The sequence below is a fragment of the Globicephala melas genome, chromosome 6 (genome assembly GCF_963455315.2).
Source record: "Globicephala melas chromosome 6, mGloMel1.2, whole genome shotgun sequence".
NCBI lineage: Eukaryota > Metazoa > Chordata > Mammalia > Artiodactyla > Delphinidae > Globicephala > Globicephala melas.
The window spans coordinates 12,529,952-12,552,941 of NC_083319.1; the positions used below are offsets into that span (position 1 = coordinate 12,529,952).

General features: G+C 39.2%; 1 protein-coding gene across 5 annotated transcripts in view; it reads right to left on the minus strand.

Annotated features, from left to right (window-relative positions):
* Window positions 1-22,990, minus strand: part of RABGAP1 (RAB GTPase activating protein 1) — a 159,121-nt gene that overhangs the window by 101,859 nt on the left and 34,272 nt on the right. For 4 of the 5 annotated variants that reach the window (XM_060300459.2, XM_060300458.1, XM_060300460.1 and 1 more), the window contains 4 exons: window positions 6,071-6,305; window positions 4,834-5,038; window positions 1,794-1,968; window positions 830-987 (listed from right to left, as the gene is read on the minus strand). In XM_060300459.2, coding sequence (XP_060156442.1) covers window positions 830-987; window positions 1,794-1,968; window positions 4,834-5,038; window positions 6,071-6,305 — 773 coding nt within the window. Of the gene's footprint in view, window positions 1-829; window positions 988-1,793; window positions 1,969-4,833; window positions 5,039-6,037; window positions 6,306-22,990 lie in introns of those variants that run through there. The other variant, XM_060300461.1, reaches the window with a different exon arrangement.

Here is a 22,990-nt window from a genome sequence, read left to right on the forward strand (position 1 = left end):
TTTTGATGGAATTTCATTTTATGAGGTAGTCATGGAGGAAAGAAATTTCTATATGCAACTATTGATTATGATCCCAAGTGGCACCCATTTTGTGATATGGGCTACGGAGAAAAAAAAAGTCAATCATCTTGCAACCATAATATTTTAAAGTTATAAAAGATTTTAGAGTCTAGCCACTTCATTTTATAAATAAGGAAACTAATGTCAGGAGATGTAAAGAAACTTGGAAAAGGTCACACTGTTAATGGTAGCAATAAGTAAACTAAATTTAAGTTTTAATTTCTATTCCAGGGTTATTTTCACTACTCAAACGAGCATAATTTTACTTAAAAACCAAAACCAGTTATTTCTATGTAAGGTTAGATTTCAGATACAGACCTCAATTCTCCCCTTCCAATGTGTTCAGATAAACTTTAATGGTAAAACTTGATTTCAACAGCCTTAAGACCTTTACATTATTAAAACAAATAAACCAACTAACCAACCAAAACACAAAAAAAATCCAGCAGAACAAATCTAGCTACAGATCCAGCTGACGTAGCTTCTGTCATACTTCATATCAGCAGTCAGCCAGTTACTCTGAGTCCATCTAAAAGAACATGGTAGCATGATACATTTTCCTATGTGAAAGAATTTTTTTATTGTTTAAAATTCTTTAAATCTTGCCTCTACAAATTTGCCCATTTATTTTCCTTTAAACTCTATCCATAAAAGCAATCATTTTATAATGTAAAAGTTATGTAATCTGACCTAGAATTTCCCTAAATCCACAGATAGTACAGCATGTTAATACAAACTCAAATAAAAAGAATAAAATAAGATGTCCTACCTAAAGTAACCTTTACCATCATCTTCTTTTATTTCTAAAGACACAGAGAAGGTAAAGATGTCACTGTCAGGAGTCTGAGGTGCAGTAGTTGCTGAGAGGGGGGTCTGCTTGGCAGAACGGCGGAAGGCAGTGGCAAAACTGTAAAGTATCCGGCTCACCTACAACCAGACATGTTAGGAAATGGGCTGTTATCACAAGAATAAAATACTTTTGTTAAGGCTGAAGGTGACCTATGTTGTTTGAGGGGAGTAATCCATCTTTCCTCCATTGATTTCTTTTGACAAATTATCTAATTTATTAGACCTATAAAGCAAGCAACACTAAAAATGGTCAGAGAAGAGGCTTTAAAAAAGAAGTGGTTGTGGGGCTTCCCTGGTGGCGCAGTGGTTGAGAGTCCGCCTGCCGATGCAGGGGACACGGGTTCGTGCCCCGGTCTGGGAAGATCCCACATGCCGCGGAGCAGCTGGGCCCATGAGCCATAGACGCTGAGCCTGCGCATCCGGAGCCTGTGCTCCGCAACGGGAGAGGCCACAACCGTGAGAGGCCCACGTACCGCAAAAAATAAAAATAAAAAAAATAAAAAAGAAAGAAGTGGTTGTGAATCCAACTGAAAGATGATTTCCAAAATTGTTAGGAATTACTTGAATGTATCTATTATAATAAAAATAATTCTACAAGTTTAGCTCTAAAAGAACGGTTTGCAAATACGTCATTGCTAGAACCAAGATGCCTATTTAACCCAATTAAGCAGCTGTCAATTGGTTTCCTCCAACACTCTTAACAACGAGGTTCAGGTTAACCAAACTTTTAGTTTATTTACATTTCAGCCCATCCAGCTGAAATAAACAGTAGCAGAGAATTTCATTTGGCTTATAAATGACCATAATAAATACTATAATCATTTCAACGTACTGAGGGTACAGATGAAGTTTCATTTGCAGACAGTTCCCTCTTAAGTACTTACAGCTTCTTGTATTTCACACCGGAAGACATGTATTCTGAAGAGCTCTGCATTGTAATGACTTTCAGTGAAAGCAAAACAGTCACTCTCAGGAGTTCCATCATGCCCTCTAACACAGAAGAGGATTTTGTAGATAGGGTAGTTTGCTATTTCAGTGTTTGTCTGAGGATCTAAGAGTCTGTTCAGAAAAAAAGATATAAAGAGATTAGAGGGACTGTAGACTATTTTCACTACATCCATATTATGATTCAAGACTCATCTTTCTAGCAAAAAGATCATATAATCCATTTTTGGTATGCTAATCATATTAATCTTAAGTCTTGATAAGTAAGTCATATGTGAATTCTTAAAGTTACTGATTACACAATTCCATGATACTAAAAACTACATAACCCCATGTTTTACGGAGGCAATCAGGAAAGCATAAACAGTATCAATGTTTCTTATACAGTCTGTAACTAAATAAAGATAATGGCTAAATTGGAATACCAAAATAGATCATTAAAGCTGTGCTTCTCATTATCTCCTAAAAGAATGACCTAATCTGCTTTATTATTTTAAAAAATAAAAAGGTGATGTGCTTTCTCAGAGTGAAACATGTTCTTTTGCTTCATGGCAAACAAGGGAGAGAGACTGTAAAAAATGTTAACACCTAAAAAAAGAAAATCATTAATAAAATCAAAAGGATGCCATTCACTGAAAATCAAAGGGATATCATTCATTCAAAAATGTATTCATTCAACAAATATTTATGTGATACCTACAACATTTCAGGCTCCATTCTGGGCACTGATGACACAGCTATGAAAGAAACTGAAAAAGAAATTATGCAATTTCAACATTGAATGGGCAGGGCCACTGATGGGAAAGCCCAGGCGATAATGGAAATACCTAAGAAGGGGACCTAATCCAAGTTCAAAGGCACTTTGATAAAGACTCTGAAAACATGGGGCGAGAGAAACTAGTTTTCTCATGTCTTTATAGAATTAAAATATATTAGAACAAAGTATAATTTCAGTTGGGGGGAATGACTATTGACTAAGAAGCACATAAAAATGAATGCTCATATAAAAATGAGTGCTAAGGAGCTCCCTGATGGTCCAGTGGTTAGGACTTAGCGCTTTCACTGAGGTGGCCTGGTCAGGGAACTAAGATCCCACAAGCTGCAGTGCAGCCAAAGAAAAAGAAATAAACTTTATTACAAGAAAAAAAATGAGTGCTAAAAAAATTTTATTAAGTTTCACATTAATAAATACAATTAAAATTATTATTTGTGAGTCTTTGTGAAATAGTTCTTTAAATACTCAAGAGAAGAATTATATATGCAGATAACTGGAATATTAATTAATTAACTTACTACTACTGCTAACCATATACAGCTACAACTCTACTACCATAAAAATCCAAAATGACTGAGGGTGGAGAAACAGATACTCTCATACACTGCTGATAAAAGTGTATGAACTAGATCAATATTTCTAGATGGCTATTTGGCAATGTATCAAAACCCATAAAAATGGGCAAATCTTTGACCCAGTAAGTCTACCTTCTAGGAATTGATCCTAAGGAAATACAAAAATACATAAAAATTTAGCTAAAAAATAATTTATAAGAAAATTACAGGTAAAGCACTTACATGCTCATATAATAAAAGCTTAATATTCGCTATTATTAGTAGTACTTTTCTCATTAAAACAACTAAAATATGTAACATTAGAGATTGGTTATTTCTGAATAGCCCATCATGTGCCATCATAAGTTAAAATTTTTCAGCATATTTACTGATATGGAAAGAGATTCACAATATAAAAAACTAAGTGAGGAAAGCATGTTACAAGATGGTATGTATGTATTATATTATTCCACTGTTGTTAAAAATGTTGATTCTAAGTTGTATAATTATACTTGCCCATATATGTAGGTATATACACACATACACAAACATATACCCATACAACTACACAAAAAGGGTCTTAATAAACCAAGATGTTAACTGTTATTTACCAACGGGAGAGTAGAATTAAGAATATTTTCCTAATCTAAAATATGGCACAAATGAACCTATCTACAAAACAGGAACAGACTCACAGACATAGAGAGCAGACTTGTGGTTGCCAAGGGGGAGTGGGATGAGGTAGGGAAGGACTGGGAGTGTGGGATTAGCAGGTGTAAACTATTATATAATAGGATAAATAAACAACAAGGTCCTACTGTGTAGCACAGGCAACTATATTCAATATCCTGTGATAAACCATACTGGAAAAAAATATTAAAGAAAAAAGAATGTCTATATGTGTATAACTGAGTCACTTTGCTGTACAGCAGAGATTGGCACATTGTAAATCAACTATACTTCAATAAAAAAAATTAAATTAAAAAAGAGTATTTTCCTAAATTTTTGCTTGTCTGTGTCCTCTGATTTTTCTGAAATAAGTATGCATTTTTTATAATAAAGAAAAAGTTATTTTATTTCAGTTCTGTTCAACTCATTATTAGAGTTTTGTATTTAGCTCGCTAATACAGATATCTGACTGGCTACCTTTAATCACTGTTATCTGTTTCAGTTAGTATAAACAATAGCCATTTTGAGAGACTTTTCTGGGCCTCAGTTTCCTCATCTTAAAAATTTAGGATCTGTACTGGAATAGTTAATATTTACTAACAGGTTTCTGTAACTTCCAAAGTCAGCATGAAATCTCATACTGAACTAATGTGTCAAGCTAGTATTTGTATTGGGGGCACATGAGAAATATAAATTGTTAGGCAGACTCTTAGGTCAACATGTTTCAATAATCCCCAAAACATTTAAATTTCTAATGTGCTACACAGAACTGGGGTGGGGAAGAGTATAAAAAACTGTTCAAACAAGTGACTATTTTTCATAAAGGTCACAATCCTTGGAAGATGTGATAACTAAGTGCCAGATGAATTAAACATGAATAAAATAATTAGATTTTGTTCACTACTGCTTCTTTCTAAAACTATAGGTCAGAAATCTGATCAAATGTTATTGAACACAAACAGTTCAAGAAGCTGGTCTCACCTCACAGTTCCTTCAGATACGTTCGGCACTGACAGGGTTACATCTAGTGAAATCTGACACTGGCCCCTTAAGATGGACATCATCCTTAAGGCTTCCACTTCACTCCTGGGAGCATTTACTGAAGCACAGCCTAAATAAGTTAGTTTGCTGAAAACTACACTGTCCTCATCAGCCACTGGTGTGAAAGGACTAGACCCTTCAGAATCTGAAAGAAACAATAAGGAGGTGATTATTTTCACTTTGATATTTTGTTGACATGAATATCAAGTAAAAATCTACAAGTTACATTTAGGTTCTAAAATTAAATACTAATGAGAGAATATGCCATTGCCCCAGAAGAAATGCCCATTAAAGCCAGAAATCTCACACCAGAACTCTGTCACCAACACTAAAAATTTTAGGTATGGCTGTAGTCTCAATCCCAAATCTAAACGGTGCCCTGAGACTCAGATCTGATTTACCTTTCTGACTCCTCTAATTTGTTTTGACTTTATAATTTACATTTAGATCAAAAATACATTTAGTATTTTACCACCCTGAAAAATCCTATCTCTGTCTTCTTTCTGATCTGCTCTGTTTTAATTATTTTTCTCATTCATCATCGTAGCTACTCTATCATGTTCTCTCAGTCCCCTTGCTTTCCCTTTCCCAATAAACATCTACAGTTTTAACACCCTACTTTCCCCAAAGCCTTTATAATTGCCTTTTCTCTCCTTCCTTGCTACGTCTTTCAGCTCCCTTTTTTCAACTTGACAACTATTCCCGCCAAGCTATCAAAGGCCTGGGGCAAACATCTCTTCACCAAGCATTATTCCTCTATTTCTCCAACACTATAATCAAATTCCTCATTTCCTGGAAAAAGATCCTTAAATACTCTAAGACTCCCTCAATGTCTTATAGCTACTGTTTCTCTTTCTGTGGTATAAATGACATACATTTAGAGTGGACATATGTATATGTATAATTGATTCACTTTGCTGCACACCTGAAACTAAAACAACATTGTAAATCAACTCTATCCCAATAAAAAAATTTTTTAAACTGACATACATTTAAAGGGAAATCAGAATAGTACATACATTTACTCTTCTCACATCCCCCTAAATCTAGAATCTGAAGATTCTAGAGAACATAGATAATGGTTTTTGCTCGCTTTGAATCAAACCTAGTACAGAATGGACACTCAAATATTAAAAACAATAACCTTCAGTTATGCAAGCAATGCAGCAATCCTAACCTCCTTGTCCAGGTTTCACTGGCAGGCTCATCTCTGGTTTCTGGAGCCCTACTAATGACACAGGGTTAATGGTGGATGAAGCTGAGAGTTGATTAGAAAGAGGCCCATCTCCTTCGCCATCCAATTGTGACCTTTCCACAAGCTCCTTGTCCCCTGGCTGGTCGTCCATTGGAGGATCCATCAGCACATCTGCTAGCTCTTTTTGCAGCTGCTGTTCACTTCCATTCCCTATAATCTAAGGGTCACAAATATATGCAATCAACAAAATGAGAGAGGCCAGTACTGATTTAAATGGGTCCACATCTAGAGAAAATCATCAGCAATTCTTTTGATATACAGATATCTTCTGAATGTCTTTAAGAAACAGAATAAATCAAGATCTATAATAAATAAGAGCTGCAGCTGCTCTCTTAATTCATACAGCTTTTCATGAAAAAGTGTATAGTGAATTTGAGACCAATACCCAGAAATATATGTGATAGTCTGTCAATTTTATTAAAAGTTTTCTACAGTGTCCTAAACTAATTAACAACTAAAATATTTGTAATTTTACTTGTATGATGAGAAATAAAGCTTGTTAAGAGGAGAAGCTTCTCGGACTTGCCTGGTGGCGCAGTGGTTAAGAATCCACCTGTCAATGGAGGGGACACGGGTTTGAGCCCTGGTCCAGGAAGATCCCACATGCCGCGGAGCAACTAAGCCCATGCGCCACAACTACTGAGCCTGTGCTCTAGAGCCCACAAGCCACAACTACTGAGCCTGCGTGCCACAACTACTGAAGCCTGCGCGCCTAGAGCCCATGCTCCGCAACAAGAGAAGCCACCACAATGAGAAGCTCGCACACCAAAACGAAAAGTAGCCCCGCTGCTCGCCACAACTAGAGAAAGCCCACGCGCAGCAACAAAGACCCAACACAGCCAAAAGTTAATTAATTTTAAAAAAGAGGAGAAGCTTCTCTTATGCTTAAGGGAAAATGTGTTTGCTCCCGAAAATTATCAGTAGAAACATACTTATTAGGTAGTAAATCATCACATGCATTTTTACCACCCTTGCTATAAGTTAAGTCTCCTGTATTTCTGAGGGAGACTTCACTGACATAAATAGTTCTTAAAGTTCTGAGACATTTGAATAAAGTTGGGGAGATGTACATATAAAATGACCCTGAGGAACAGAACCCTTTTCAACGTCAAGTATTTTTCTAGAGTCATGATGGTTTATTATTAGTTGCTCAACAAGGAAGTAAACAAGTGCAGAATCAGGTGGAGAATCAGGTGCCCAACGCTAAGGAAAACCACAAGTGACAAAACCCAGTATTGTCACCAAATGCTTATTCAAGAAATACTAGAAAAATTAACAAGAGAATTAATTTACGAAAAGGAAATCATGATGAAAAAAAGTGTGCTAATTTAGGAGAGTTTCTGAAGACTAAAACCTGACAAAAAGTTAAAATGGGTGGGGCTATGAGATTGTTAAAGACAATGAGGTCTTCCCAGTAAAAGTAAGACACAGTTAAGAAGCAAAATTCCAATAACAGAGGTACTCTGGACTACTAAGGAACCCAGTTCAAACATCTTTTGTAACTCTATAAAATTCAAGTCCCTTTGGCTGTAAACTATGATTGAGAAACAGTCTTAAGTCTTTTTTGCTTCATTTTCCCAAGGAAATTCTAACATGTCAGCTATTCTTGCCTTGGAAATAAGGGCCGGAGAGGTGTTCAGTCTCTGGTTTCAATGACAGCATCTGTTTTTGTGAACTTCCTTTTATATTCAGAGTTACTGCTATTGGAACTACAATTCAGTCAAATAAGTTTAACTCTTTGTTATGACTGATCCTATACATCACAAGTGTAATCAAATTTCTTTTTTCAGAAGTTCTCCTTTCAAAAGTTTTTGAAAGCACCTAGAAAACAAACTAGAGCTTAGTTCTAATTAACCTCTTATTTTTTCAGAACTGGATAAGAAATACTGCAGGAATCACCTGCAGGAAATAAAAGATAGCCTAACTGAATCTAAACCATTGTCCAAGTGGAAGGAGAAATAACATAAGTAGGATATTTACAGCTCCCTAAAAACAGATGAAGAAAAGATATTAGACTCCATGTTTAAGCAATTAGTAATTATAACTGGGAAGGTTACCATTAAAGAGCAAACTAAACTGAAGACATTTTACATGCTATGAGGTACTGTTTTTTCTTTGGTATATAGGCTAAATAAACTCAAGTTTTCTTTTGGATAGGCTACCTCCACTGTAATATATTTACAAACCCTAAAAGAAACATGTTTATATGTTTGCCTTTTGTGTTTATACATGTTTATCTGCATTCTTCCCTTGTTTATAAAGTCTGTAAACGTAAGAACTGCCTTCTATTTCCTTAACTCTTCCTTAAAGGGTAGGAAAAAGTAATGCACACACACAAAAATGATTTTTAAAAGCTGCTTAAAAATAGCAACCTAACTTATGCTTTGAATAATTAGGTCCAATACAGTACTCAGCACTTACCATGTTAGATCATTTGTGCACCTTCAATCCAATTTCAAACTTAACTATCTGTCACATAATTTAATACTTATCTCAATTAAGTTTTTTGTTTTTTAAAAGACAGTCAATTAATCTTCCCTAGGCTTATCTGGGAAACACTCAGCAATGCTTTTCAAGGTTCTCAAGCTTTGGCATGCCTAAGAATCACCAGGTGAACTTGTTGAAACACAATCTGTTGGGCCCTAACAAGAATTCCCATTCAGTAAGGCTGGGATGGGCCTGATAATTTGAATTTTTAAAAAGTTTCCAGGAGATGGTGATGCTGCTAGTCTGGAGACCACACTCTAAGAACCAACCTTAGATTAATGGTTCTTAACCATGACTAAACAACACAATTACCAATATCACCAGGGAGCATGTTAAAATTAAAATACCTGATCCTCCCTCTATCCCCTCACCTCCTACCCTAGCAACTAAATCAGTCTCAGAGATAAAGCCTTGGCATATGCATTTTCAAGAACTTCCACAGGTGATTTACAAAACAAGTGGCAGGCCAGATTAGGCCAGCAGGCTATAGTTTGTTAACCCCTCGTATAAATGAACAGCTTAAATCAGCAACTGCTTGTCTGACTTCTTGTCATAACAAAAATAAACTCATTATTAGCAGGGCTTTCTGTTCCTTGCTGCCAACAGCATTCCTAACAGATACCACGATGATCTCTAAAATAAATGTAGTTGCAGGTAAAGTAATCAAGACACGGTATTAGTGAAAGGACAGATAATACAGAACAAGGAAACAAAATAGAATCCAGAAATAGACCCACACATACATGGCCAATTGGTTTCAACAAAGTTGGCCAGATAATTCAACAGAGAAAGGTAATAAAATAAAACAAATGGTGGCAGAACAATTAACTTGACATCATACATATGCAAAAACATCAATCTCTTTATGTCACATACAAAATTAATGCAAAATGGACCGCAGATCTAAATGTAAATCCTAAAACTATAATATTTACAGAAGAAAACACAGGAAAAAATCTTTGTAATTCTGGGACACAAAGATTTCTTAGGACACAAAAAGTATGCATAAAAGAAAAAAATGAAACGCACTTTATTAAATTAGAAACTGCTGCTTGGAAGACACTGTTCACAGAATGAAAAGACAAGCCGCAGACTTCAAGAAAATATTTACAAATCATATGTCTGATGAAGGAATTATATCCAAAATATCCACAGAATTCTTATAACTCAATAATAAAACAAGCAACCCAATTTAAATAAAGGGCATTTCACGCAAGAAGACAATGCAAATAAGCATTTGAAAGAAACTCAGTATCATTAACCATTAGGGAAACTGACACCACTATAGGATGCCGCTATACACCTATAAGAATGGCTAAAATTAAAAACAAAACAATCCTGAAAATACCAAGCGCTGGCAAGAATGTGGAGCAACTGAAAAACTCTCATACACTGCTGGTGGGAATACAAAATGGTACAGTCACTTTATGTAAATTTTATAAAGTTAAACATACACTTATCTATGACTCACTCCTAGGTGTTTACCCAAGAAAAATAAAAATACATGTCTATACAAAGACCTGTCTGTGAATGTTTATAGCAGCATTATTCATAATTGCCAAAAACTGAATACAAAGTAAATGTTTATCAGCTGGTGAATGGATAAACAAACTGCCACTGATACTAAAATAACATGGATAAATCTCAAAAGCATTATTCTAAGTAAAAGAAGTGGACACAAAAGGCTATATACTGTATGATTCAATTTACATGGCATTCCAGAAAAGGCAAAACTATAGAGACAGAAATCAGATCACTGATTGTCAGAGGCTGGGAAGGGGAAAGATGAATGACTAAAAAGAACTATAAAGGGACTTTCTGGAGTAATGAAAATATTCTGTATCTTGACTGTGGTGGTCGTGGTGATTACGTAAGAGTTTACATTCATTAAAGTTCATAGAACTGCATACCTAAAAGGGCTGTATTTTACTGTGTGTAAATTTTACCTCAATAGACTTAAACTTGGAAGGGGATATTCATAGCGGGAGAGGCTATGCATGTGTTGGGGCAAAGGTTATATGGGAAATCTCTGTACCTTCCTCTCAATTTTGCTGTGAATCTAAAACTGCTCTTTTAAAAAAGGCTATCTTTTTTAAATAGAAAAAAAATGTGGTTTCTATGAAAGATGCAATTTGAGAACACAACTGTTCCTTTTCTCTACATGCCCCTCAAAAGGTGTTCGTCCAGGATTCTGTTTTCGGCAATAACTTCATTTTACAGATTTTCCTGTGCCATTTCATCCAATACCAATGATACATAAACAATCCCTAATATACATCTACAACCCCTCCCTGTCTAATGGACAGACACCTTCAGCTAGATACTCCAAACTTACGTCAAAACTTAACTCTAATTCTCTTCCTGTATCTTTAAAAAAAAAATTAATGAATTGCACTACTTTCCACTCAGTTACCAAATGAAGGATTACAGTCATCCTTCACTCCTCTCATTTCCACACTACTCACAAACCCTACTGCTCCTTGCTCAACTGCCCATTATTTTCCTTCTGTCTCTCTGCATAGCTAACACCATGGGAATCTCTTTCATTTTATATAAGCCTACCTACCGGAAAGGTAGTAGTTTCCCTGCCTTCTTTCTCACTCCCCTCTGATTTATCATGCATATGGCCATTCAAATTACAAGTGCAAATCTTAGTTCTAATCAAGCACTGCCTTATTTTTATACCCTCCCATGTTTCCTCAATGTCCATAAGATAATGCCCATATTCATTACTATGTTCTAAGAGTTTCTCACAACTCTTCCCAATTTACTTTTCCATCTCTTATCTGTCACATCAAACTACTCAAACTCCCCAAGACACACCATAAACCTTTAAATATCTAGACTTTGCACAGACCGTTCCCTTTCCTGGAAAGCCTTCCTCTCCTTTGCCTTTCTACTCTTAAAGACCAAGCTTAAATTCTGTTACCTCCTCTGAGAGATCTTAAGCCTGATATATGCGGTTTAATCACTCTCTCCTTAGAGAGTGCTATCAAAATATTAGTATACTTGTTTATTCCAGCATTGCTACTTGTTTTAGAGAATATTTGCTTAGTGGGCCTCTTCAACCAGACTGGGCATTATTAGATAGCAGAGACTGTTTCTTCAATTATCTTTGTATTCCCAAAGCTTCGGGTAGCTGAGGGTACAGAGTATATCTACAATACATGTTTAATGAACTGAATTTTATAAATGCCAAGAATAAAAGCCAAAGTATTCTTTTACCCAATTTGGATATTGGGTGTTCTACAGATTTTGGTTTAGTGCTAGAAAAGGAAATCTGAAAGATTTTAGCTTTGTTAACGACTTAAAAATAAAACAAAAACAAATACCACTTCCTATTTTGAGTGTCATTAAAGTATCATTAAACCTGAACATTTTATAAGTGTCATTAAAGTTTAACATTTACCATAAGAATACTGGGCAGGACCAAATAGCATGCTACAAAACGCAAACAATTATCTTTATTTTGAAACCCAAAAAAGACTTCTAACTTAATTTAGCCCAAATATAAAAATAAAAAAGCAAAGCCGATATGTACAGATAATACAACTAAGAATCATATTTAGATTTGTGTTCATCTCCATGTAACCTTTAAGAAGAGGAAGGGAGAGTTCTTTAAAATACTCCTGAATTGAGAAGAAAAAAGGCATTAAATAGCCAAACATAGACATGAATGTTTGCAAGGACAGAGACTACTCAGTGAATGATTTATTCATAATTCTACTTACAAAGTAGAGTAGTGGTAAACAAATCAAAAACAAAAAACACAACTGGAACAAGAGTTGGCTTGTGGCACAACTCCAGGGGGCACCATTCACATCACAGGCTATGTGAACAGCACCCCCCTGGGATTGCACGTGTAGCTTACACAACTGTACTTAGTAGTCCTACTTGGGCTCCACAATAAGACAGATCTGAGTTGGGGACATGCCTCTAACACTAACTCTATTGGCTATGGACAAATTAACCTCTAGAAGCCACAACTGTCTCATCTCTAAAATGAGAATGTTGGACTTCCCCGGTGACACAGTGATTAAAAAATCCACCTGCCAATGCAGGGGACACAGGTTCGATCCCCGGTCTGGGAAGATCCCACATGCCGTGGAGCAGTTAAGCCCGTTCGCCACAACTACTGAAGCCCACATGCCACAACTACTGAGCCCACGTGCTGCGCTTACTGAAGCTCACGTGCCCAGAGCCCGTGCTACGCAACAAGAGAAGCGACCTCAACGAGAAGTCCGCGCACTGCAATGAAGAGTAGCCCCTCCTCGCTGCAACTAGAGAAAGCCCGCACTCAGCAACGAAGACCCAGTGCAGCCAAATAAATAAATAAAATGAGAATGTTAATACCTATCTCACAAGACTGTCATGGTTCAATGATGCAGTAATATGATCATTGGACACTTATTATTTACATTATAGGCAGGCACTGAATCGTGATTTTTATAGGGATTGTCTCACTTCTCACATCACATTACCTGCCAACTAGTAAGCATCCACCTAATATCTCCCTACCCAACTTTCAACTATTTCTAAATAAACTCTGGTCCACCTACGGGAGGTGAAGCGAAAAAAACAAATAATGGGCTTCCCTTTATTAAGCCCAAATAATGGGCTTAACCGCGCAGCGGTTGAGAGTCTGCCTGCCGATGCAGATGACACGGGTTCGTGCCCCGGTCCGGGAAGATCCCACATGCCGCGGAGCGTGAGCCATGGCTGCTGAGCCTGCGCATCCGGAGCCTGTGCTCCGCAACGGGAGAGACCACAACAGTGAGAGGCCTGCATACCGCAAAAAAAAAAAAAAAAAAAAAAAAAAACCAAAAAAAAAACAACAAATAATAACTTTTAAAAAAGTAGTTCTTCCACTTTCCTTGGTCCAAAGAAAACTAAGAACACACCCACTATTTATGTGCAAAAGAAGCATTACTGGAATAACATCTGTCCTTTCTAAATAATATCAAATAAAGGTAACAATTTGAATGGTAGAATTGGCTACAAGCCCATTTCCTTGAGAGCAAAACTGCATTTATGGAATCAAAGGACAAAATGTTCCAAAGGCAATAGCCAGTCATTTCCTGGTCTTAATTTTCTGCTTCTAACTTTATAGCTCCTGTTTCCCTTCACTGCAACAATACCAACTAGGCTCTACTTGATTTACCAGTTATAAAAAGCTACTTTAGGCAGTTTGAGATGCTTTTACAGTAGAGATTTTATGTCTTCAAGAAAGCATGCTTAGGAAATGAAAGTGTGTGCTAGAAAAATCCACAATCAGAAAATTAAAGATAAATTCCTGATGATCTACAGTTCCCACTACTTGTGTCATACTGCAGTGAAAATACAAATGAAAATGGTTCAAACTAAGTAATTTTACTCAGTTTCAGAGTAAGAGCTGAACCATTTCAAAACAAGTATATAAATCTCGTCTTATCAGAAAGCAAGGCACAGGGCTTCCCTGGTGGCGCAGTGGTTAAGAATCCGCCTGCCAATGCAAGGGACACGGGTTTGAGCCCTGGTCTGGAAGATCCCACATGCCGTGGGGCAACTAAGCCCGTGTGCCACAACTAATGAGCCTGCACTCTAGAGTCCGTGAGCTACGACTACTGAGCCCATGTGCCAAACTACTGAAACCCGCACGCCTAGAGCCCGTGCTTCACAACAAGAGAAGCCACTGCAATGAGAAGCCTGCGCACCGCAACAAAGAGTAGCCCCCAGGGCTTCCCTGGTGGCACAGTGGTTGAGAGTCCGCCTGCCGATGCAGGGGACACGGGTTCGTGCCCTGGTCTGGGAAGATCCCACATGCCGCGGAGCAGCTGGGCCCACGAGCCATGGCCGCTGAGCCTGCGCGTCCAGAGCCTGTGCTCTGCAACGGGAGAGGCCGCAACAGTGAGAGGCCCGCATACTGCAAAAAAAAAAAGAGTAGCCCCCACTCACCGCAACCAGAGAAAAGCCCGTGCGCAGCAACGAAGACCCAATATAGCTAAAAATAAAATAAATAAAAATGAAAAACAAAAAAGCAAGGCACAAAAAAATCAGAAGCCCAATTTGGACACTGGAAAGCATAGTAACTAATCTCAAAGGCACTCACAGATTCTTTCTGTGATCTTTGATAAATCACTTTGTGCCTCATTTATAAACAACAGTTGTTCTGAAAATCCATATCTTTATCTTACTATATAAAAGAAGGACCAGAAAAACAAACTAAAATTACCGTTAGGAATTATTAACATTAATTTAAAAAGGGAAAGGAACAGAACCTTGTGAATTCATCTTTAAAAGTCAACTGGGGGCTTCCCTGGTGGCACAGTGGTTGAGAGTCCGCCTGCCGATGCAGGGGACGCGGGTTCGTGCCCCGGTCCGGGAAGATCCCACGTGCCGCGGAGCAGCTGGGCCCGTCAGCCATGGCCGCTGAGCCTGCGCGTCCGGAGCCTGTGCTCCGCGACGGGACAGGCCACAGCAGTGAGAGGCCCGCGTGCCACAAAAAAAAAAAAAAAAAAAAAAGTCAACTGGGACTTCCCTGGTGGCTCAGTGGTTAAGAATCTGCCTGCCAATGCAGAGGACATGGGTTTGATCCCTGGTCCAGGAAGATCCCACATGCCACGGAGCAACTAAGCCCATGCACCACAACTACTGAGCCTGTACGCCCTAGAGCCCGCACGACGCAACTACTGAGCCCATGTACCGCAAACTACTGAAGCCTGCATGCTGCAACTACTGAATCCACGTGCTGCAACTACTGAAGCCTGCGCGCCTAGAGCTCGTGCTCCGCAACAAGAGAAGCCACCGCAATGAGAAGGCTGCGCGCCACAACGAACAGTAGCCCCTGCTCGCCGCAACTCAAGAAAGCCCGTGCGCACCAACGAAGACCCAACACAGCCAAAAAACCCCCCCAAAAAAAAGTCAATTGGTTGGGCTTCCCTGGTGGCGCAGTGGTTGAGACTCTGCCTGCCAATGCAGGGGACACGGGTTCGTGCCCCGGTCCGGGAAGATCCCACATGCCGCGGAGCGGCTGGGCCTGTGAGCCATGGCCGCTGAGCCTGCGCGTCCGGAGCCTGTGCTCCGCAACGGGAGAGGCCACAACAGTGAGAGGTCCGCGTACCGCAAAAAAAAAAAAAAAAAAAGTCAATTGAAGAAGGACCCAAAATACTTATGAATGTTTTGCTAAATAATGGGATTATGGCTAGGTTTTACTTACTTTTCTTATTGTCTGAGTTTTCTAAATTAAGCATATATTATTTTTATAATTACAGAAAAAAATGACAAAAAGTCTATTCACATCTTGGGAGAAAAAGAAAAGCAAGCACATTCAATTCTACTGCATGCAGTGGTCCCGACTCCAGGCTCTTTCAAGCCTCTTGATCTTGCCACATGTCACAGACTCTCTTCTTTGGGAAATTCTTAATGACTCTTTAATGCTCTGCCGAATTGTTACCTACTCTATGAAAACCTTTCTTTTCTTCTTCAGGCAACAATTATGTTCTCATATAATTCTGCTCATATCTATACTCCAGCAATTGATGCATTTTGTCATGATGACATATTTACTTAAGTGTCTCCCCCGCCACCAGTCTGATCCCCTTAATTAAACTCTGTGTTCATGGTTCACTAACTTTGCTTGAATAAAAGATCTGCATTTTTGGGGCTTCCCTGGTGGCGCAGTGGTTGAGAGTCCGCCTGCCGATGCAGGGGACATGGGTTCGTGCCCCAGTCCGGGAGGATCCCACATGCTGCAGAGCGGCTGGGCCCGTGAGCCATGGCCGCTGAGCCTGCGCATCCGGAGTCTGTGCTCCACAACGGGAGAGGCCACAACAGTGAGAGGCCCGCGTACCGCAAAAAAAAAAAAAAAAAAAAGATCTGCATTTTAGAGGACAAGATCAACTGACTCCAATACAATTTCAGAAACTGAGTCAGAAGATTAGTCTAGGCATTACTAAGTGAGAAGGAGTGACTTCTGTATCTGCTAACTACTTTAATAAAACCTGGCAACTTTTCTCAACCAAAATAATGTCAGCTGGATTTTTCAAGAAGAAAACTCTATGAAGATTAAAAAGCTTAAAAAATCCTCTAACTGAACTTTCTGCCTCAGCAGTACTATCTCATCAATGTACCCCAACCAACATTTAAAGAGTATCTTTGGCTAAGAGCTAAAGGGTGTAAGATTCCTACACCAGGGAAGTGAAGCAGAGAAAATGCAACATGTTCTGAACTTATGGAAAATTCTCAGATTTTGATGTGAGTTGTCATAAACATTTCATACAGAAAAATACCTGTGTTTTTAATAACTACACTATCACATAAAGCTTTCCTTTAAAGGGTTTAACTGAAGCATTATCCTCTCTGAGAAGCCTTCCCCCTGACTCCTCCCCCAAGCTAAGTTTCTACCTGCTCTGTTCTATAGCATCCTTTTGTTAACCTTTATCACAGCACTGATCTAATTATACTCATGTTGAAAATTAAATATGGCCACAAAATCTCTACAGTTCCTCCATCAAGAGATATAGTCTATTTCTCTAATCCCATGAATGTGGGCTGGCATTGTGGCTTGCTTTTCTACAACAGAATGTGGTAGAAGTGACACCATGTAACTTATAAGCTTTAGCCTTAAAAGAGGTCTTACAGCTTTCACGTCTGCCCTAAGACCACCATGCTGTGAAGAAGCCTAAGCTGAAAACCACATGGAAAGAGAGACAAAGTCAAGCCCAGTCCCCAGCCAACGCACCAGCTAAATGAAGTTGTATGACCCTAAGCAAGACTAGCAAAACTACCCAGTCAATCCATAAAATGAGAAATAATAGTTTTTCAAACCTGAGTTAGTTTGTTACAAAGCAAAGACTAGTAGAAATCACTGCAACAACATTTTTAACAAGTGTCATCTACCCTAAGCTATAAGCATCTTGAGGACATGAACTATGTCCTATTCATCTTGATTCTCATTCAGCCTTTTAAGAACTACTCTTTGGCTGTGATGTTCTACAGTTTCACTGTCATCCTGGTTGGGACTCATTCTGTTTTTTTAAGCTGAGGGTTTATATCCTTTATCACTTTCGGAAGATATTCAGCTATTATACCAATTTCCTTCTCCCTCATTCTATTCCTTTTTTTTGGTTGCACTGCGCGGCATGCAGGATCTTAGTTCCCCAACCAGGAATCCAACCCGTGACCCCTGCAGTGGAAGCACGGAGTTCTAACCACTGGACCGTCAGTGGTCCCCCCTCCCTCATTCGATTTTTAAGGAACATTTAGGTACATGTTGGTCCTTCGCATCCTAGTCTCCATGTTTCTTAACTGCTTTTTCATATATTATCATCTTTCAATGTTATTTTCTGAGTAATTTCCTCAGATTCATTTTGTAGGTAATATATCTGTTGCACCTTTAATTTCACTGGGTCTAATTTTCACTTGTAGAAGTTTTATTTTTAGTTTGCTTGGTATATTAAAATCTTTTGTAATGTTATTTTCTAACGTTTCCAAAATTTTCTTTAAATCTTTAGTCATTTTAATCATACCCATCTTAAGGTTACAGCTAATAATTCAGATGCCAAAGTTTTGGTGAGATTTGATCTTACTGGGGGTTTGCTAACTCTTGCTCATGGTGAATTGTCATTTGTAAATCTTTTTTTAAAGGTTAGTTTTTTTTTTTAATTTATTTAATTTATTTATTTATGGCTGCGTTGGGTCTTCGTTGCTGCGCACGGGCTTTCTCTAGTTGAGAGCAGCAGGGGCCACTCTTTGTTGTGGTGCGTGGGCTTCTCATTGCGGTGGCTTCTCCTGTTGTGGAGCACGGGCTCTAGGCATGCGGGCTCAGTAGTTGTGGCTCACCAGCTCTAGATCACAGGCTCAGTAGCTGTGGCGCATGGACTTAGTTGCTCCACGGCATGTGGGATCTTCCCAGATCAGGGCTCGAACCCGTGTCCCCTGCACTGGCAGGCGGATTCTTAACCACTGCGCTATCAGGGAAGCCCCATTCTTTGTAAATTTTGCATTGTGCACTATTCCTTATCAGAGTTACCTGTGGGAATACTATGCAGCCTGGGTGGCAAGCATGTCCCTCGACAGTTTTACAGCTGATTCTGTCAGGTGCCCCAAGAGTATTCCTAACCCAGGAACAAGAAGGTAGTATAAATTAAAACCCCAAACATACATGAAGGCAAGCCTATGGGTACAAATACTCAACAAGACTCCTCTCCAATCAGTGTCCAATGTAAGACAGAGAAGCTTCCTTATTTTTTTCCTGTGACTGTAGGCAGGTTACTATTATTATTTTTTCAAGTATATCCTTTCAAGTTAGGATGTATCCCAAGTATGTTTTATAAGGAAATCTCAGTTCCAAAACCTCTCCCTGTAAAATCCAAGGCTTTATCTCTTACCTAATTTACCTATCAAAACCCAAGTCCACTGGTTATAAAGAACAGCAAATTCCCCCAGAGGAGTCCCAATGTCAGTTCATACATATAGTTCTGGCTTTCATTTCCCTCTTTGCTTTCGTTCCTTGAGGATTTTCTTTACATTTTTGTGAATACAGCTATTCAATTAAAAGGGTATTTGTTGGTACCTCCCTGGTGGCGCAGTGGTTAAGAATCCGCCTGCCAATGCAGGGGACACGGGTTTGAGCCCTAGTCCTGGAAGATCCCACATGCTGTGGAGCAACTAAGCCCATGAGCCATAACTACTGAGCCCTCGTGCCACAACTACTCAGCCCTCGTGCCACAACTACTGAAGCCTGCGCACCTAGAGCCTGTGCTCTGCAACAAAGAAAAGCCACCGCAATGAGAAGCCACCGCAATGAGAAGCCCACGCACCGCAACGAAGAGTAGCCCCCACTCGCCGCAACTAGAGAAAGCCAGCACTCAGCAATGACCCAAGACAGCCAAAAATAAATAAATAAATAAATTTATTTATTTTTTAAAAAAAGGGTATTTAGGCTTCCCTGGTGGTGCAGTGGTTGAGAGTCCGCCTGCTGATGCAGGGGACACGGGTTCGTGCCCCGGTCCGGGAGGATCCCACATGCCGCGGAGCGGCTGGGCCCGTGAGCCATGGCCGCTGAGCCTGCGCATCTGGAGCCTGTGCTCCACAACGGGAGTGGTCACAACAGTAAGAGGCCCACGTACAGCAAAATAAATAAATAAATAAATAAATAATAAAATAAAATAAAAAGGGTATTTGTTATATTTCATCCAGCTTTCCTAAGTATTTTGTATCGAGACATTTTTAGGTTTTCTAAGTCATCATATTTCCCAAAATGGAGTTCTTATCCTCAGTACCTAAAAGAAGTTGGTAGATTACTAGCTGTCAACTGGATATTCAACAAAACACTCAATTAGAACTTCAGAGGTGGAACAGTGACAGACCTTTCAAATGTATCCTCTAACTCCACTGCAATTTTAAAATCTACCAGTGGTTGAAAAAACAGTTTCATAAAGAAGTGTGGGCATCACTGGCAACACACCTGTAGATATCCTATCATACCTTCTTCTGATGTCAGATCTCACAGATTTAACAGTAATTTTTAATCTTCACTTACTAGTTCTGTAGCCAATAAACCAATATGCTGTGTAGATGTACTGAAATTACATGAAAATACATAGAGAAAACATTTTAAATTTGGAAAACATGTTGCTCAATTTCCTGTTCTACAAAACAGAATTATTGGGGCTTCCCTGGTGGCGCAGTGGTTGAGAATCCACCTGCCAATGCAGGGGACACGCTCTAGCCTGTGCTCTAGAGCCTGCGAGCCACAACTATTGAGCCCACATGCCAGCAACTACTGAAGCCCACGTGCCTAGAGCCCATGCTCCACAACAAGAGAAGCCACTGCAATGAGAAGCCTGCACACTGCAACGAAGAGTAGTCCCTGTTCGCTGCAACTAGAGAAAGCCTGGGCACAGCAATGAAGACCCAACGCGGCCAGAAACAAATTAATTAATTTTTTAAAAAACCCCAAAACAGAATTATCTCCTTTTGGTGAACAAGATAAATGAAAGTGGGCTTCCCTGGTGGCACAGTGGTTGAGAGTCCGCCTGCCGATGCAGGGGACATGGGTTCGTGCCCCTGTCCGGGAAGATCCCACATGCCGCGTAGCGGCTGGGCCCGTGAGCCATGGCCGCTGAGCCTGCGCGTCCAGAGCCTGTGCTCCGCAACTGGAGAGGCCACAACAGTGAGAGGCCCTCGTACCGCAAAAACAAACAAACAAACAAACAAACAAAAACACTTAAGGGCTTCCCTGGTGGCGCAGTCGTTGAGAGTCCGCCTGCCGATGCAGGGTACACGGGTTCGTGCCCCGGTCCGGGAGGATCCCACATGCCGCGGAGCAGTTGGGCCAGTGAGCCATGGCCGCTGAGCCTGCGCGTCTGGAGCCTGTGCTCCGCAATGGGAGAGGCCACAACAGGGAGAGCCCCGCGTACCGCAAAAAAAAAAAAAAAAAGAGTGAGCAAAAAGTTCTCTGGAGAAGCCCTGAGGGTCCTTCCCATTTACCGAGAATGGTTCATCAAATTAGAAACAGGAAGAATAAGTCTAACAGTACTTCAAAAATTAACAAGAAAATTTTTGACAGGAACAAATCCAAAAGGAGAGAAGACTGATCTATTTGCATCTGTACTCACTTATGCTATCTTCCTATTTCAAAAGCTGTTCCTAGGCTAACCCTTCCACTTATACACACGAAACCCTTTTCCCTAATTGAATCAAAGATTTTGCTCTCATTTTGTAGTAGCAATGTCCCCCTTTACTGAATAATTCTTATCAGTATATAAATATCATAAAATCCCTCACTGGAATCCATATCACCCTTCAGGTACCTCTATTTTTCAGCTCCTCTGTTAGCAAAAAATCCTTGAAACAGTTGTCTGTTTCTGCTGAAAAATCAGCTGGTAACCTTATGGGGATTCCCTTCTATGTTATTTGTTGCTTTTCCCTTGTTGCTTCATCTAATCCCATAGCTTTGAATACCATCTATATACTGTTGATGTCAGCCACAATCTCTCCTGAACATCAGTCACATACATGCAACTAACTACCTGACATCTAAAAATGACATCTAATAGTCAACTCAAATTTAATATGTCCTAAACAGGACTTTGATTCCCCTGTCCCCTACCCCAATTCTGGTCTTCCTATCTTTTGCCCATTTCACTAAATGGCAAAACCATATACCTAACAGTTCAGGCCAAAATCTAGGAAGCAACTTTACTTCTCTCTGCCTCAAATCCCATATCTAATTCGCCCACCTTCATACCAACCAGCTCTACCTTGAAAATATATCCTGAATCACAGTCCATTCATCCTCTAGTCCAAGCTAACATTATCTCTCCCTTTCAGGACTAAAACAGCCTGCTCTTCTTGCTGTCAGTCTTGCCCAAAGTCAGCACATGTGTATAGGTCTGGCTTTCAGGTTCCTCTTTGCTTTTGTTCCTTGGGGACTTTCTTCACTTTCTTGTGAATAGAGCTATGTAATTGAAAGGCTATTTATTCTATTTCATCCAGCTTTCCGAAGTATTTGTATTGGGACATTTCCAAATACAATTCACCCATTTAAAGTATACATTCTATTCTATGGTTTTGAGTATATTAACAGATATGTGCAACCACCACCAAAGTCGATCTTAAAATATTTTCATTACCTCAAAAAGAAAACACCCTACCTCCTTAGGTATCAACTCTCTCTTCCCCCAGTATCTCCAACCCTAAGCAAACACTTATTTATTTTCTGCCTCTAAAGATTTGACTATTCTAGACATTTCATATTATTGGAACCCTGTAATTAGTGGACTTTTGTGACTTGCTTATCACTTAACATAATGTTCTTCAGGGTTCATCTGTGTTATAGCATGCATCAGTACTTCATTCCTATGACCAACTAATATTCCACTCTAGACCACATTTTATTTATCCATTTGGTAGTTGATAAACATTTAGGTTGCTTAGCTCCTTATATATCCTAGATATAAGTAACTTACGGTTTGCAAACATTTTTCTCTCATTCTGTGGGTTGACTTTTCACTTTTTTGATAGTATCTTTTGAGGTAGAAAAGATTTTATTGTTGATACAGTCCAATTAATTCTTTTTCCTTTGTTGCTTGTATTTTTGGTATATCTTAGAATGCACTGCTAAACCTGAAGTCATGAAAATTTACCCCTATTTTCTTCTAAGAGTTTTATACTTTTAGCTCTTACATTGAGGTCTTTGATCTACTTTGAGCTAATTTTTATATATAGTGTGATGTAAGGGTACAACTTCATTCTTTTGAATGTGACTATCCAGTTGTCCCAGCACAATTTGTTAGAGAAAAAAAAATCCGTTCTCAACTGAATGGTATTAGTACCCTTGCTTCAATCAGCTGACCACAGAAACATGGTTCT